This window comes from Lonchura striata, chromosome 12 (assembly GCF_046129695.1).
Source record: "Lonchura striata isolate bLonStr1 chromosome 12, bLonStr1.mat, whole genome shotgun sequence".
Lineage (NCBI taxonomy): Eukaryota > Metazoa > Chordata > Aves > Passeriformes > Estrildidae > Lonchura > Lonchura striata.
In genome coordinates, this window is record NC_134614.1 from 19,983,037 (window position 1) to 20,001,525 (window position 18,489).

The 18,489-nt window shown below is 42.1% G+C and overlaps 1 protein-coding gene across 5 annotated transcripts in view; it reads left to right on the forward strand.

Annotated features, from left to right (window-relative positions):
• The window catches only part of MITF (melanocyte inducing transcription factor), a 99,382-nt gene extending 81,184 nt beyond the window's left edge, over positions 1–18,198 (forward strand). For 4 of the 5 annotated variants that reach the window (XM_021550772.2, XM_077786167.1, XM_077786169.1 and 1 more), the window contains 7 exons: positions 180–263; positions 1,586–1,681; positions 7,134–7,251; positions 9,783–9,839; positions 10,832–10,907; positions 12,003–12,150; positions 14,220–18,198. In XM_021550772.2, the coding sequence (XP_021406447.2) occupies positions 180–263; positions 1,586–1,681; positions 7,134–7,251; positions 9,783–9,839; positions 10,832–10,907; positions 12,003–12,150; positions 14,220–14,621 (981 nt within the window). In that variant the 3' untranslated portion in view covers positions 14,622–18,198. The remainder of the gene's footprint in view (positions 1–179; positions 264–1,585; positions 1,682–7,133; positions 7,252–9,782; positions 9,840–10,831; positions 10,908–12,002; positions 12,151–14,219) is intronic. The other variant, XM_021550781.2, reaches the window with a different exon arrangement.
• The last annotated feature ends 291 nt before the right edge of the window (positions 18,199–18,489 follow it).

Sequence of the window (18,489 nt, forward strand, 5' to 3'; positions counted from 1 at the left end):
TACAGCTTCACTTTGCTGTGTCATCAGGAACATGTGTGCATGACACTAATTTCATTCGTGCTCTTTTTGGGACTGAGACTGTGCCATGAACTCAGATCCATGCTTTGCTTTTTCTTCCTCTTCTTTTTTTTTTTTTTTTTTTTTCTTTTTTTTTTTTTTTTTTTCTTTTATATCTGCAGGGATTTTATAAATTTGAAGAGCAAAGCAGGGTTGAGAGTGAGTGCCCGGCTCTGAATACACACTCACGAGCATCATGCATGCAGGTACTGGATGACACATGAGGTGGAGCACAGGTCCCCTTTCTAAAGAGCATGTTTCTTTCATGATATGTTGAAAAATAAACTTATCCACAGTGTCTTTAAGAAGTTGAATAGAAGATGTATTTAAGGTACAATACAGCAATGTTGTTTATTAGCATTGGTGTCAAAAGTACATGAAGATAGCTGGAAAAGGCTCATGCTGTTCTAGCACAGTAATGCCATAGCAGAAGAACACATCAACCATTTAAGGTCTTGCATCAGGAAATGTTTTCTAACTGGATTTTCCAAGACTACATGGATGTGGTTTTGCCCTGATAATCATTAAGTCCACATTTCTATGCAGATCCCACTTGTGCTTTAAAAAATTATTGGAGAAGGCTTTGAATTACCATCTGTGGTAATTCACCCTCAGTAATAACCCTCTTATACTTTCATTCTTTTTCTTAAAACTAAGGGTTTTTATTTCTCACCAGAATCAGTAACAAGACTTCGGGTATGGGCTGTAACTGTTGCTTCCTTTCTTGCCCTCACTTCCAGTCAGTGTAATTTGTTGTGATCACACTTCCTGGAGCTGATAAAAAAATCCCATGTACTTTTACCATCACCTTTATGCATTGATTTGGTAGATCTCTGTCATTTAAGCTCCGTTTTTATAATGAGCAAAAAGGAAATAGCCCTGTCCTGAAATAGTCAATCCTGCTGGACAGTTTGGAGCACACGTGTGGGTGCTGTGAAGGGGTGTTTCCTCCTGCCTGTGCAGGAGCTTATGGAAGCTCCTTCCAGCCCAACCCCTGAAAAAAGGTGTTTTGTACCACCTAAAATCAGCTCTGAGCTGCCCCTGGGTGGTGCTTCCTGAGAGGGTGTATGAGGGACACAAATCCAATGGATTCTGCTCTCAGGGGCCAGCAGCAAATCTTTGCTCCCCCTCCTTCCCTGCAGGTGTCCAGGGCTCGGTGTTCCTGCCTGTGCCCATGTTTTGGGTCCTGTTTTATGGAGGGCAGGCAGCAGTGCTGCAGTGGGGAGAGGGAGTCATGTCCTTAGAGTAATTTATTCCACGGGCAGCTTCCTCCTCCCCTGCTGCTGGAGGAACAGTGTGTCTGTGGGCAGGGGTGCAGGGTGGCTGCTGGTGGGAGGAGGGGGTTGCACCACGAATCCTCGGCTCTGCCATGACCTGAGTATCCTGCCAGGACAGCAGGAGTCACAGCTGGAGGATTGCCCCGCTGCACAGGCACCTCTGCTGGGTGGCTGAAGTGCTTTGCCAGGCTCCAGTGTCCCAGTGGTTCTGATAACTGGTGTGTTTCTCTTTGTCCACCTCTCTGCTGCAGATGGATGATGTGATTGATGACATCATTAGTTTGGAGTCCAGTTACAATGAAGAAATCCTCGGCTTGGTGGACCCAGCCCTGCAAATGGCAAACACGGTACAGTGGTCCTTTCCTTCTGCTTTCCCTGTTAAGTCTAACTGGTTTTCCTTGAGAGGGGCCAAAACTGCAGCAGGACTTTTGTTCCCTGCAATTAAGTAGTTATTGCATTACTCTACAGAGAGTAGTTTTCCTTTGAAGTGTTTAAGGTGATACAGTTGCAATGAAAAACTTGAATTTAAAAATACAAGCTGGAGTTGAGAGAATACAGAGGAGAATTTTACTTTTCTGATTGCCAAGATTACAACAGAGGAGTAAACTGTGCTACCAGGAGTGGCTTGTTCCCACTGATATTGAAGCTTGTTATGGACTTTATCCTGGGCTTCAAAAACAAAGGAACCTCTGGCATCCCAGGTTCCTGAATGTTGTCATATTCAAGTAAGAAATTGTCTGCTGTATGTTAGCATCCCTATCCAGAGACACTTTCTGTTATCTCTAACATCAGAACTTTATCTCTGCCTGATTTCAATTGCAGAGAAGTCCCCAGCTAGACAGCAGCAAAGATGTTACAGAATTTAGCAGGAGGAAAAAAAAAATTAAAAAAGCAATCTTCCAAACAAACAAAGGGAAGGAAGAAAGAAGGTGAAAACTGAACAAGGCAGGGGACGTGGGAAGCCTGTAATAAAAGCCAAAAATACAGAGGTGCAGAAGGCACTGAGGGAAAGCACAGGTGTCCTCCAAGTGGCTCTTTAGGTTTGGTTCACATTGCTTTGAGAATTAATATAATCATGCTTTTGGCATAATCTGATTTTGATCTTCTGTGGAGGGTAGCTCCAGTGAATTTTTTGCCTTAGGCTTAAGCACTGTTAGATCTGGCTGAGTAGATGTCTGCCAGTGCTGGCGTCTGTTTCTGTTTCATCTGGTGCCAGAATTTACAGCTTACCACAGAGCACTGATTTTGTGGCATAGGTTTGCATTTGCTGACAGTAGCTGTCTGATGTCATGTTAACCTGGTCCTGTGCTCCCACAGATTCCCACAGCCCTCTCAGAGCCGTGGTGGATGACGCAGGAAGCGGCCCACCAGCTTCCCTTTCTAAATGGTGCCCTTTGAGCACACAGGGAAAGAGCTGCACAGTCCTGCTGGAGAGAATAAATTTCCCTTTAATCTAAGATGACTTGCAAAGTGCAGCTGTCCTGGAATTTGAGAGAAAACCTCAAGAAGCTGACAAAAGATAGCTTTCAAAAAGTTAATCTGATTTTCAATTTGTCTTTTTTTTTTTTTTTTTTTTTCCATTGAGGGATGTGGTTCTTCTGGAGTGCTTTCTCTGAAGTACTGTTGGGTTGGAACACATTAATTTAGAAGGGGCTTGGATATCTCTATGCTGTTCTTATTTTCTCATTTCACAGGGACCCCAGAGTGGCTGTTTGATTCCAAACAGGGATAGAAGGATACTCTGCACTCTTTTGGTGCAAGGAGCCCCTGTAGTCAATGTTTAGGGCAGTCTGCATCCCTCCTGTGCTTTGCTGTGCTTGCTGCATGGCAAGAAGCCTTGTAAAAACTGCCTGGTCCACATTTTCTGTGGAATATCAGAATTTTTCTACTCTGTATGGTGCAGTCTGAAAAATAAGGATATGAAACAGTGAAATTAAGACTTCTATACCAATAAGGTTAAATAACTGGAGGAAAAAAGCATATTTCACTCTCTGAATCAGCCTAGTACCAATCTTGAAGAGATGGAAATTGAACCATGTTTCTCAACAATTGGTTTAGGAAAAAAAAAACAAGCCAAACACTTTTCTTCTGGGACAGGACTTAGCTCTTAAAACATGCAACATGTTATTAATAAGGAATTAATGCCTACAGACTGAACTAAGTCGAGGTAGGAGAAATCAAGAGAGGAAATGGTCTCAAAAGAGACACAAGCTATAAATAGCTGTGCTGAGTCTGTGACACAGGCAGTTGTTGTTCCATAACCAACAAAGAACAAAAGGACCAGTTTGTTACAGTTGGTAACAGTACTTAATTGATAAGCAAAATCAGAGATTTCTGTGCAGAGCAAGCTAAGGGAGTTTCCAGGTACCTTGAATTGAAAATGCCCATTGCAGTCAACTGCTTGTGGGAGTGTTTGTCAGCTTTGGTGTTTGGTGGAATAATACCTGTGGTGGCAAGTGTCACAAAATGGTAACTAGTTTATAGAGAAGCTTTTCTGCCTAGATGTCACCTGCTAATTGAATTAATGAGTACTATGGAAAGTGCTCTGGTGGAGATGACAATTAATTCATCCAGCTAATCAACTCCAGCCAGAGCCTGGCATGGAGAGCTCTGTGAATAGGTACAGTTCCATTTCTAAATGTGGCTTTCTTCTGGAATTTAAACTCCAGAGTAGAGGAGTTTTGTTACACGGGCTGCTGCTGAGCATATGCTTGTAGGTCAGGGAACATCACAATACACTGTGGGCTGCACGAGCTGGGGTGCAGAACCCATTCCAGTGTGTGCTGGTACCTTAGAAACAGCCTTGTTGATCACACAGCTGATGTCTCAGTGATTTTAGACACAATGTGGGTGCTTGTTTTGTTGGAGTAGTGGAGGAGAAATGAAAGCCTCAGACTTCCCTGAATGTACAGTGTGATGAATCTGCAGTCATAATTACCATATTTCAAATTTCTGTTATATAAAAGCTATTATTAAAAAGAAAAAAAAAAAAAAAGAAGCAGATGCAAAGTGATAGGAAGATTTTAATTTGTTTTACTTTGTGTTTGTGCAATTTGTGATACCAAGACCTTGAAATATGAAATCTCCCAAGTGAAAGCATTTTCAACCATGTTGTTTCAATGAAGATAACATGCTAAACCTGGTATAAGCCACCCTTCCTTCATTTACTTTTTGGAAGAGTAAAGGTGGATGATCTGGCTGGTGCTGTATTTAAATTCCTTCTTAGCCAGAAAAAGCTAAGAAAGCTGTAAGGAAAATCATATTTAGGTTGGAAACATGCTAGAATTTGTAGAAGACAGGGAAGGATCTTCCTTATCTCCAGAAAATTCCATGTCTTTCTCAAGTTTGAGATTCCAGCTCCCTATGAAATGGCTGTGGAAGTTTTGACATCTTCCCATCTTGTATTTGAGGATGGTGGTGAAAGGCTCAACTGTCTTAGAGCCAAAATGTTTGCCAACAATGTGTGGTTTTCTCCAGTTTCTTCAAATAAGAAACAATTTAAATAAACGCCCAGGTGTCACTGCAATGGGCACATAATAAACTCCTTTTGGGCTTTTTTTGCCCCAAGTCTAGTGGCTGCTGTTGTGTACTCACCACACTGCTGTCTTGTGCATCTCAAGCCAATGCCCTCAGCACAGGGGTCCTCTTTTACTTTCCCAGTTCCCTAAACCCCGCATTAATGATTATTTGGTTTACCTTAGTCAACTGATTTTATTCCTCTGGGAGCTGTTATAAAATTATGAACTGAAGATGTGCCTCAGTTTTAACTTATCTTTAGCTGCAGGTATTTTAAGTGACATGGCCCAGAGTGTTGCATGCACTTTGTGTTTTTGGAAAAGAATTAGTGTAAGTTATTCCCAGAGATGTGACTGCAGCCATCCTGGAGAAAAGGCTTCTTAGGGACTCATGCTGATCATGGACCATGTGTAGGAAAATGTTACAGCTGCAGCTTTGAGCTGTGGAGTTTGGATGCTGGGGAAGTGGTCAAAGAAAGGAGCTGCTTGCATAGATCACTGATTTAAGTGGAGATGGTTGGCATCTCCTTCCCCCTAATGTGAATTTCTCTAGTAAGCATTGGTGTGGACAGCTTTAGCAGCCACATGTTGCTGCCTGTCTTCTCTGTCTCCTTTTGTGATTATTGCTCACACTGTCCTGTTTACTGACATGGAAATCTGGCTCATTGTTTGACACCTTAGGGGGAAAAAAGAAATCCGTCACAAACTGTTGTAACAATCAGGGTCCATGTTGCAGAAAGGAAAGCAGCTTGATGTTCTCCACATTTCATTACAACCTGACTATTTTACCCAGGCTTTGAGATGCCAGTGTGAGATTTCTAACAAAAAATCTTTTTTATTTCTAAATTCCCTCAAGTTCCTAATTAGTTTTCACATGTCTCCTTACGAACTTCAAGTCCTTGGGCTACAAACAGGGTCTTTGTGCTCTCCCCATGCTTAGGAGCATGAATAGGACAAGCACATCCAAGTCAGAAGGGTGTGTGACGCTCTTGCTGTGTCGGTGTCAGGGATGTGCTTGGGGGACCCAAAGACACAAGGGTCAGCCTTGTAGAGCAGTGAGATTGAGTGTCACCCTGGCACTGATGTGGGCAGGTCACATCAGCACAGCTGTGACCTGAGCAGCACTATTAGATCTTCCTTTTTTTCCTTTTTTCTTTTTAAACAAGGCTGACTTAATAGTGAGAATTCAGTTACGTTTATTCCTCTGTCTCTTAAAGTTTGAGGCAGGGGACTTTGGTTTTGTTGTTGGCCATTATCTGTTCTCAACAACCATCAGCATGGTGGTATTTTAATATCCACTCCTGTTTAATCTGCTTCCATATGGCAGAGAAATTTTCTTAGGTCCCAGTCTGGCAAGGCCCATCAGTAGGAGTTTAATAGTCCTGGCTGTGACTCACTGCATTGTATTCACCAGCATTATTTACATGGGTGTAAAGTCAATACCTACTCTAATCTCTGCAGGATCAGTGTCTTGGAGGGATTGGTTTTCTTTGCAGCACTGATGATTAGTGTTGCCACTCAGATAAGGTACCTGAGTGTTTTATACCTGTCTTTTCAAAACCAAATAAGAGATGGATAAAATAATCCACTCAGGATAATTGCAAGCTTCTTTAAATATGTTTCAATATAAAGGGATAGCTTTGATAGATCTCATTGAAATACTGTCCTATTTCTGTATAAATCTACTTGTTTAAATGCCTAAATAAACACAGCAGAGTGAACAAGTAATTGAGGAAACTAACTGTAAAAATAATCTTCCTCCTACTGGTGTGCCTTCTTGTTATGTAAGGCGAAAAACAAAGTAAACTGAAATGTTTTCTGTGTAGGTAGTTTTCAAATCACATGAAAAATGTGATTAATTAATACAGTGTTCTTCTTCCAGCATGTGACAACTTGCAAAGTGCTTCCACTCACGTATCCCTGGAAAAAGTGGGGGGGTTTCTCTGGGAAAGTTTTGTAGGCTCTTTCAGATATGAGAGAATTTTAAGGGATATAGATGTAATAATATTAATGAAAAATAAGGAGAAACAGTGCAGCAATATCATCAGCATCTACCTCTTCTGTTACCTCTCGATATTTTAAATCTGCATACTTTTGAGGAGAACAGAATTTCCCAGTGTAGATGTTTAATCCCTCATGCCCATAAATATCTGTGGATTTTGCTGACCTTCTTGCAGGCTCTGTTTGCACATGGAAAAGAGCACAGATTACTTAGCATATCCTGATTCTGTTCTTCTGTACAAAGGCAAACCAAATGATCCTTTTCCTTGTTTATCTTTTCCAGTTGCCTGTGTCTGGCAATTTGATTGACCTTTATGGCAACCAAAGCATGCCTCCTCCAGGACTAAACATCAGCAACTCATGTCCAGCTAATCTTCCTAATATAAAAAGGGAGCTCACAGGTAAATACATCTAAAATACCACCTTGGAGTAATTGTATTATTTGAATTCAGGTGATACTGGGCATAATTTCTGTTATGAGAAAGAATATATGGGTGAGCAGTTACTCTGAGCCCGTGTTCCTGTGTGGGTGCATGTGTGTTCACTGTCACAAGTTCATATAAAATCCTTAATTGTTACAGTCACACCTGCACTGTCTGGTGTTCCAGGAAGCTTCCATGCATCTTTTCTAGAGCTGTGTTCTAGTTTGGGATTACTGTTTGCCCTATCAACAGCAAACTTTTAACAACTTCACATCTGGAGTCTCTGTGGGATTCATGTCCAGGAGTGATACAGATTGGGGCTTTACTTCAGTAGGGGAGGGCAGTAATGAACAAATAACCTGTTATAATGTGAAGTCTGGGCATGTAGAGCCTTTAAAATGTAAAATTAGGCTCTGGGGGATTGGAATTTGATGATCTTTAAGGTTCCTTCCTACCCAAGCCATCCTATGATCCATTAATATGCATCACTAAATTAAGATGAAAATGAAATGTTCCTTAAATTTTTTTTTGCCAATTCCTGCAGCAATGCTCTGAACAAGCTGTGGGAGGCAGGGGCAGGAGAGTACCACACTAAAAACCTCTTTTTCTCGAGCACATGTGTACAAGAGCAAGATAGTTTGAAGCAAATAATAAGTTTCATATTTGCAGGCATGTTTTATTTCTGCTCACTTGGAAGGATATAACCACACACAGGGTACATATGCAAAGTGTGGTTGTCTGTAGGCTGAACAAATGGAAATCCATTCTAGAACTGGCAAAATCATATTAATGCCCAGAAATGCCTATTCCTAAGCCCTACAGAGAGTCACTGACCATGCAGTAGGGTAGGGGCCTGGTTTCTTTGTCATCTTTCTGAGTTTCTGTTGTGAAAACTCACAGGCTGACTCAGTTGCAAAGCAGGTTCTGGGTAGAAATTAGTTTAAGCAGAGCAGTTTTAATAGGCTAGGAGGAAATGCCACCTCTCTGAGCCAGCAGATATTTGCATTTATAGGACAGCACAGAATTTAAACTCAGCACCAAAAAAAAGACACACAAAGCACAGAATGATTTGTGGCTGCTAGAAAAATGCAGCTTGTACAGAGATGGAATTGTGTGAGAGGAAGGTGGGAAGGGAGGAGAGCTTCTCAAAGTCCTGCATTGCAGGCAGTTTTGTTGCCCCAAGTATAGAAAGCTCCAGGGGCTGTAGGCTGCAAACTCAGCCCAACTTGGATGTGCAGACTGGTGGATTTTCTGCAGGTGCTTGTGTCAGGCTTCAGGCCAAGAAGGCAGAAAGAGAGGGGAAATTGTGAGTGAAGTGGTCTTTTGGAAGTCCTCAATACATCAACTACATCAAAACAGAGCTGAAATAAGTTTTAATGTCTATATGCTACACTTACCTGTACACAGAATTAATTTAGGTGAGTCTTTTTGTGATCAAAATAAAGTAACACAGAAAAGAAACTTACTGGCTACAGTGAGGGGTTATTTTCACAATGGAATGTGTGGTAAAAGATGATGCATTCATTGCTTCTCACTGATTTACTGTGAAACTTGCAAGTGTTTGCTGGTTTAGGGATTCGAATGCAATGGGGCAAGGATTAATGACCTCAACTTTTAAGAAAATGAAAAGGGGTAGAGCAAAGATAAAATACTTGAAATTGCTTGAGACACTTAGATGAGAACTGAAAAAAATAAATTTAGTTGTGCTGTTGCCTGAACTATTGCATGCAGAAGTTAGTAATTATATCATTATTATAGAATATAATAGCAATAATAATAGAATAATAAAAAATAGGTAATAAGTGTGTGGAGCAAGGTGAAGGGCAGTTCTGAGTTGAGGAGACAAGTTCTGTGCAGCATGGCTGCCATTACTTTCCTTTTTGCTTTTCCCAAAGCAAGAACCATTGTTTTCCAACTTTTTTTTGCTAAGAAAGACATTGAATTTTTCACCTTTTTTTTTTTCCTTCATATAAAAGGAACAGGTAGCATAGCTGGAAAACACACTGTTGTTAACAAGTCACTTAAGTTATCCCTTGAGTGCTGTCGTGATGTGTGTGCACGTGCCACAGAAGGATGTAGCTTAATTTGGGCGAGCAGAGCCCGTGAGTCCTGCGTGTGTCACATCCTGAGCAGGCAGCAATGCCCCAAGCATGCTGCTCCTCTGGCTCAGCTCCCGTGGGATGCGTGTGCAGACTCGGGGCAAGGCATGCTGGATTTCAGCACTTTGTTCTCCTCAAATCCCCTGCTGAGTCAGGGCCTCCGTGGGAAACATTCCCGTCGTGGGAGTCACTCTGGGAAGTGTGGGAAGAGATGCTCCACAGGTGCAGAGGCAAAGCTCAGTCCCAGCCGTGTGTTTTGGCATCCACAAGCCCTTCTTGCTCCTTGGAATGGGAGTAATGATTGGTGTGACAAATAATCCACCAGGCTTCCCGTGCAGGTATTTCAACGCTGTGATTGAATTATTTTAATATTTATTACCTCATTCACATGCACATGTATTTTTCCTGCAGAGTCGGAAGCGAGAGCGTTGGCTAAGGAGAGACAAAAGAAAGACAATCACAACTTGAGTAAGTTTTGATTCCTCATATTTTGCACCAATTCTTGGAAGGATTTTGGGTATTAAATGCTCAAATACTGATATTCTAAATCTGGATGAGGTGCTGCATGTAGTATAAAGCACTAGATCATTGTGTTATGCCCAATCAAATATCTCAAATTCTTGTGATATGTGTCCTTAAATCTACTACTGAATTTTAACTCTATTTTTATTTATTTTCAATAAACTAAATGAATGAGTGGTTGTTACCAATGGAATTTCTGGGTTCAACGTATGACCCAATTGCTTTTAACAAAACCACTTTGCACAATTTTACTTTTTTAATTTTAATTTTTTTAAAAACATTAGATACCTGGCCAGTTAGTGACGTTAAACCACAAATGGGTCCTCAGTATGGCAATTTTATAAATTTCATTTTTGAAAGGAGGTTGTATTTCCAAGTCGGAAAAAAAGTGTTTTAAAATAATGAGCATTTTAGGACTTAATAAAGGATCCATAACTTTTCTTTTTATACTTTATAGTAGTAGAAAAAAAGAAAGTTTTCATGCCTTGAGCCACCCAGAAGCCTTTTCCATAGCATGAAAAGGTAATGCAGGAAAATTGATATTTAAATTTGACTGTTGGATCCTCAAAGTGTTGCACATGGAAGACTACTTGAAAAAAGAGACTGTGCCTTTTGTCCCTTTTTCTGTCTTAGGATTGATTTCCTTGAGCATCTAAATATTAGTCTCTGAATTTGTCTGTGATCCTTATCCCTAGAAAAATGCTTCTAAGTAATTCTGATTTTTAGTCTCAGTTAAACTCTGCAGTCCTAAAATTTACAGTATAGACAGAACTTCCTTCTTTGTGTGTCCAGCTGTAGGAGAGCAAAATCAATTATCACTGGATTTTAAGCTTCAGGCAAACATTTCAGTGGTATTTAAAGAAGTCCTAGATATAACACTTGATAAGTTGTGATTAAGTTGAATATTACTTGTAACATTTGTGCTGTTTTTCCTAAAGTTGAACGAAGAAGAAGATTTAATATTAATGATCGTATAAAAGAACCGGGCACCTTGATACCCAAGTCAAATGACCCGTAAGTACAACATGCCCAGGGAGACTGGGGCAGGGAGGAGGTGAAATCCTAGGGAAGAACAAGAATTTATAAAAAAACCCCAAATTCCTATGCTTTCTATTTGCTCTGAACACTCTGTGACAGCAGAAATGCTTGAAAGGTTCCATTATATTTTTTGAAGATTTTTTTGAGAGGTTCATTTTTCCCCTTTTGGAACCTGCTTGTGTTTATATTAATTAGGTGATTTTTGTCTCAAAGCTGGGCTTGGTGCTGCAAGTGACTGACTGCCTTACCAGAGATGTGAGGATGGGAAACCTTATGCTGGTCTGACTGCTTTGATGGCTGCATGTCTTCCTAAATGATTCTTTTAATTAAATTAGATGTTACAGCTTGACAAGATAGAACTGGTATCTGTTTCAGTGAAAACGGAGGGCAGTTTATCTGAGAAGCCATTACAATCCCCTTCCCTCCAAGGGAAAAAAAAAAAAAAAAAAAGGAAAACAAAGAGTATAACTCTGTGCTTGTTTACTGATAATTTGTCAGTGTTTGCTGTAATTTCCCAATTGTTTGTGATAATTCTACAATGATTTTGCTGCTTTTAGCTTGTATTTATGAGTTCTCAATGCTGATTCAGTATCAAGAAACCTTCCTTGCTCTGGAGTTTGAAAGTGTTCTTAAATCTGAATCAGTGAAGATTCTGGGGAGATTTCCCAGTATTTTGAGGCACTTGCTTGTGGAGCAACTTCAGAGCTACTCTGCAGCGAGACTCTGCAGCCTCCTCCAAGGCCAGCAGGACAAAATGTCTCAGTACCACCCTACAGGACAGGTGGATCTTTGTGCTGACAGGCTGCAGGAAGATGTTTTTTGCCCATTTAGAGAAAGTAAGATGATGTGAGGCGATGGTGATGCAGCAGCATCTCTCTCTCTCTCTGAAGCAAACGTGCTTCCCAAGGGCTGTGCTCCAGCCCCCTCTAGTGCGCTGCAAACGCCTTCTGTATCCACAAACCTGCAATAAATAGCAGCTGGGTGTTATGTCAGGATGAGGTGCAGTCACAGGTACAGGTGTGAAGAGCTGTGAAGCAGAGCCTGACCTTGTCCTTTTGTGTCGTTCCAAAGTGACATGCGCTGGAACAAGGGAACGATCCTGAAGGCATCGGTGGATTACATCCGCAAGCTGCAGAGGGAACAGCAGCGCACCAAGGAGCTGGAGAACAGGCAGAAGAAGCTGGAACATGCCAACAGGCACCTGCTGCTCAGAATACAGGTTTGCTGAGAAATGAGCTGCAAATGCTCTTGGTGTTGCAGCGTGTGATTGCAAATAGTGGTGGCTTGTGGGGTGCGGGTTAGGAGGAACCAACGTTTAAATGAACGGCAGGAAGGGCTGAGATATCTGCAGAGATTTTTCCAGAAAAAGCCAAAGATATCTTAGTTAAAAAAAAAATAGAATCCTAACACTCTAGTAGAAACACTTACAAGTGGTCTGTTTTTGTTCTACCATGGCTAGTGCTAGTTCCAGACCATACCATCAAAAATATTTATATGTTAATACATTCTTTTGTTTGCCAGGCCTAAGGCATTGGGACTTTATGTATCACTTAGTTATTGATAGTAACAAAATTAGGTTCAGGTCTTTGGGAGTCTTCTCTGCTGCTTGCAGTCTGTAGGACTGTACAACAGTTCTCCTCAGCACTGAAAAGCAGTAGGTGGCATGAATATGTTTTCTCTGTGGGTTGTTGCCTTGTTAGATTCACCCAGGTTCCCAGTGTTCTGAGCTACGCAGAGATACAAGGGTGAAAACTCCATTTCTCTAATTCCTTTGTCTTTACCTCAAGCTGGATAGGAAACCTTAACCTTGATGTCAACACAGGGTTTTTTCTGGTTAGCCACTGCTTTCCATAGAAGGGAAATTAAAGAAGTGAACCAGAACTGGGTGTAAGATACCACCATCTTACTGGGTGTAAGATGGTGATATCCCAGATATCCTCGTGCTGCTGCTCCCCTGCAGCACAAACAGCTGAGCTCTGCATGCAGCTGTGGCCTGCCAGGAGACCCCTCAACAGCCCAGCTAATCCACCAGAGAGATAATGAAGCTGCAAATACCTGAGAGTCAAGTGTGGAAGTAAACAGCTTTAAAATAGAACAGGCCGAGTTGAGCCCCAGCACAGTTTTGTACTTGGTTGAGCAATCTGCTGCCAGAATGAGATGATAAAAACACACAAGCCTTCTGCAGAGCAGCATCGAGCAGTGGTGTTTCAAAGCTAAGTGAGATCACTTCTTAAACATCTTTCATCTTGCTTTGTATTACCCATCTGCTCTGGCTCCTTCAATCAAAATACCAGACAATAATGGGCAATGCATCTGGCAGCAAATAACCTCAAGTGTGTATTTTCCCCTTTTTTGTTGATTCTGATTAAGCATGGAATAAGGAACTCCTCATTCTGGCACATTAGCTGATGGAAAAAGTGCTTGCTTACTCCACCTTCTCTTCTGATCTTACAGTGTGCCATTACAAGCTTGTTTTAGCCTGGAAATTATGGAAAAGGGTAGTAGTCAGTCTCAGTGACAGGAATATCCAGAAGCAGCACAATCACATCTGAGATTGTGATTGCCTAATAGAATGCAGAAGTAGAAGCAAAACATCTCTTTCACTGATGTATTTTTGAGAAAGCATTTCTGTATGATTAAATGTGAAGGTGAGATTTAAACTTTCCGTGGAAATTTGAAGAATCCTGGCTCTGTGTGAAGTCTGGAAGCTTTCTGTGACTTCGTGGTGATTTTTCTGCACAGGAATAGTGTTGTTGCTCAGTTTTGATTGACCTCTTCCAGCTCTGCTAGACTTGTAGAGTGAGAAATGTCCCCTCCAGAGTCTCACCAGGGATTGATAACAATCTCATAGACATGCTGTGCCTTCACATATGACTTTTTAAAAATTACTAAAAAAACATGCTTCTTCTAGTTTTTTTTTTTTTTTTCCTATTTTTAAATATTTTCCTCACCCTACCTGATGCCAAACCTGTCTGTCCTGGCACTGGTTTGAGAAGAAGCCTGAGGGGAATATGTCTGTGCTGCAGGGTGCTGGGTTTTGGCTGTGGTGTAGGTGTTGAGGAGGAGTGTGAAGGGTCTGTGTGGGATGGTGTCCACCCACCTCTTCAAGACTCTGCTGTTCAGGTGAAAATCTGCAGGGCTGGAGTGTGCAAGGTACAAGCACTTGTCACTAGGGGAAAGCAAGGAAACATGTACAGGAGAAGGAAACTGGAAGCTGCAAGACGAGCATAAGATGACAGATTCTATTTCCAGATTTTCTTTTAATTTGCCCCTTATCCTCCTTCACAGGAACTCGAGATGCAAGCCCGGGCACACGGACTGTCCCTTGTCCCATCTACAGGCCTTTGCTCCCCTGACATGGTCAACAGGGTCATCAAACAGGAGCCTGTGCTGGACAACTGCAGCCAAGACATGATGCCCCACCACACAGACCTGTCGTGCACCACCACCCTGGACCTCACCGACGGCACCATCACCTTCAGTGACAACCTGGGAAACGTGACTGAGCCAGCTGGCACCTACGGGGTTCCTGCCAAAATGGGATCCAAACTGGAAGACATCCTGATGGACGATACCCTGTCCCCCGTGGGGGTGACTGACCCGCTGCTCTCCTCCGTGTCTCCTGGGGCGTCAAAGACGAGTAGCAGGCGGAGCAGCGTCAGCATGGAGGACACTGACCATGCTTGTTAGCATCAGTTGGCACACCTTTCATAAACTGCTTTGGTTCTTTGATCAGTAGATGAAATAATTTACCTTTTGTAGATTTTTTTTTTTTTTTGATTTTTTTTTTCCCCCTCCCTTTGTGCTTCATCAGTGTGTGTGTGTGTGTGTGTGTATATTATATATATAGAATTTTTTTTAGAATTTTTGTGAAGAAACTTGTATATTCTATTTTAAAACTACCAATGCCTCCAAAATATTGTACAGCATATGTACAGAATCTGTGAACTGGATTCGCCAAGAACTTTGAACTGGTCAAATCTACTCAAAGCAATAGAATTACAGATGAAGAGTCTGTTTCTACGGGGGGGGAGGGGTCAATTGTAGGATTGTAAATGCAACCTATTTACTTGGAAACAAAATGTAAAGTTTAAGAATGTAAAGAAACAGCAACAACAACAACAAAAAGTCCAATTTGTAATTGTGTTAATTGAATAGTGCTGCCTTAAAGATACAGTGTCCCTCAAATGTTGGTCTTACATGACAAGTGTTTAGGGAAAATACCCACCTGACTTCACTCAGAAAACAAACTAAACCCAAGTGTTAAGACATCCTGATTGTGTTGATTGTGATATAAAATGCTGTTGCTGAAAGTGCAGGGAGATGTGAGTGTCTCAGAGTGTTGTTTAATTTTACTCTGAGCTGATTTGGATTTTCCTTTTGATCACGGTTCAAGTTTTTCCTCTTAAATTTTTATTTTGTTTTGTGACACACATGGGTGGCTTTGCCAGTGGCAAACCAAGCCAGGAGCACTGTAAGTTGGGATACACTCTTTGGACAAAAAAAAATTATACATATTATCAGCTGGGCACATTATGTTGTACATATCTAATTGGCTTTTTTTTTTTTTTTAATTGCATTGTACAGTTTCTTTTGATTTGCATGGATTCCTTAGTTATCCTCAACTTTTTGTTTTAAATTTATTTGTATTTCATTTGTAAGATTTTTGCCTCTTAATATTGCAGCAATTTTTTGACATTTTTAAAACTCATTGGAAGTTTTCTGCGTTCTTTGTAAACACTTGAAAGAAAGCTTTTATGCAGGGTTCTGTGTTTTAAGAGAGATTTTGAGAATATTTTGTATATTACAGTCTCACTTTGAAAATGTTTTTAAACGCATTTAAGGTAGAGTAAAAATTTAGATTAGGTAATAAAACAACTCTGTAGAGAAACTGAACTTACATATTTATTTTTAGTGATACAGAAAAAAAAGTAGTAATATGCTTGGAAACATAACTATGTAGTTAATATACCCGTTAGAGCAATTCGTGTTCTATTTCAGCACCGGGGCTGACATAAGAGAAAAAAAAAACAAAAAAAAGAGTAAATTACTGTATCTGCAAATAACTGTTACTTGATAACAATGTTATTAATTTTTAACATGCAACCATGTTGTAAAAGTAGTTTGGTGCATTATCTACTCAAGTGTAGTCCTATGCAATAACGGTAGTTTTCCTTGTATTATATCCAGCCTAGGTGTTCCACGGAGGTGCCAGGTGGTGTTCCGAGCTAGACGGAGGGAATGGAATTCTCCACGGCAGCCTACAGCTGACTGGCAGGCGTAGCTCGTTCAGAATGAAGTGCCTTAAACTCTAGTTGTAGTCTTCCTCGACTAGCACTGACTGAAGTGTGGCGTAGACAGAGCTTTAGGGTGGTGGTGTACAGGGCATTGAGGTGTATCATGGTGCCTACGGATAGAAAACCAGAGCTTCCCTTTCTCCTTTGTGCTACACTGGAAATTGCATAGGATGAGTGCCACGGTGAGTAACTTGAGTGCCAGTTTGGCCTGCTTTCCAAAAAAAACCTTGGGCTCAGCAGGTGGTGTTCAGAAACCAAATGTGAACTGGGTAGGACGGGGTGGCTGGGGATAGTGATGGGAGTTCCCAGACATTTCCCCAGGAGAGCTCCCTGCCTGACACTGCTGCTGTGGCATGGGGGCGAGGGCTCCTGGGGTCTCCTGCCTGGCACCCGTGCTGCAGCAGGGCTGTAGAACTCGGGGTCTGTGTTCCTGGCACTCTTCCCATGGCTGTGTCCAGCCCTCCCTTCCCGCTTCAGCGATGTGTTAGCATCGATGCAACCATGGGGTTGTGGCTTTTTTTCTTTTTTAGTTTGTGAAGGAGGAGCTGGAGCTGGGTTAACGATGCCTCTCCCCCTCACCCCAGACAGATTTTGGGAATATATCTTTCCTAGGGTAGAGAAGCTCTGGCCCAGGCAGGACCCAGGAGGCTGCAGGGTGTGCTGTGGTCACCATGGTCCTGGGGTAAGAAATGCCCCCAGTTCCTGCAAGGAAGCTGTGCCATAGCTCTGAGTCAGGTGTGGGGATACAGGCTTCTGGTGCTGTTGTTTGGCTGGGGTGACAGGTAGGAAAATATGTAAAAAATGGTTGTAGCTGTAACACAGGGCTGTGTTGCCCTTCCCCAAAAAATGGGGCAGCTCTGCAGCATTGGTACAAGTCAGGGTGTGCATGCTGGAGTGTAGTAGCTGAGAACCACTGAATGTATTGAATGAGGCTTTTGGTTTGGTGCCTGCCCTGAGCATTCAGAAACTCAAGTCTAGACTGTGGTATATGAATATTTTTCAAGCTTATGTGAAACCACTGGTACTCGCTGGCAGCCGTGACTTCTGATTTTTGGCTGCGTGGAGGTGAGTTAGGATTCAAGGCCAACCATTCCATCAAGAGCTGGATTCCTCGGCAGAAGTCTCTGTGGCTGCAGCAGCTGTGTTGTGTGCTCCTGTACCTTGTGTTTTCTGGGGTAACACAAAACTTGGCCCTGCCCTGCTCACTCTTCCCCCCGTGTTTCCTTAGGTTACAGCCCTCCTCTGAGCCTGCCCACCCTTGGGATGGTGACACTGCAGTGGGGACGCCTCTAGGAGACACAGACCCCCCGTGGGTGCAATTGGGAGGTGCCTTTGCCCCTTGGAGCACGGTGGAGGGTGTGGCTGGGACATTTTGCAAGGCTTGGTGGCAGAGGACAGGGGCAGCAGTCACAGGCACGGTTTGCATGGCCTGGGTGGAGTGGGATGGACAGAAGTTGTTGCCCGGTGTGGGGACGGTGACGTGTGTGACGCTGGGCAGCGGTGGCTTCCCTGAGCAGCTGGGTGGGGAACAGACCAATTCTCACTTTGCCAAAGCCATGCGACAGGCAGGGACGTGCAGAGTACCACGAAGTTCTTCCTTACTGCTTTTGGCCTATAAAGCAATATTTAACTCTTACAACCTGTAAAAGCAAAAAGAAGGTACATAAGGAAAGCACAAAGCACAAAATAATGCACTTACATTTATGTTGTTTGACATAAAATGCACTGGGGGGGAAGCTGATGTTGATAATAGTATAAATACCTATATTTCTTGAAAAAGTGACATTAATTACTGCCTCTTGCTATGATGCTTGGTACTGTAATGTTGATATTCATCTGCTGTTGACTGCAGCAATAATTTGTGTATGGTCCATAGCACTGTAAATTATGGATCAATATTAATGTATCCAATGAAATAATTTGAACTGTTGTTCTTGATAGATGGATTAAAGCATTTGGTTTTTCACATACATCTGTGTAAGTCACTCGTTTTCCATGTGAGTGGATCTTGTTTTCCTGTGCATTTGAAGTCCCTGCAGTGCTTCTGTGTCTGTGACTTGGCCATGGATGTGTCCATGTCCCTGACCTGCTGTGGTTGGTTCTACCAGAGCTGTCCAGTTGTGTTTGTGGCAATCACACAGGGGAATGAAGCTACAGACCAGACCCCACCTGGGCTTTGCAGGTGCATGCCAAAGTGGAAAGACCCAGAGCTTATGGTCCAGAGTAAGGAATAAAACAGGTGGGTTTTATTTAACACAGCC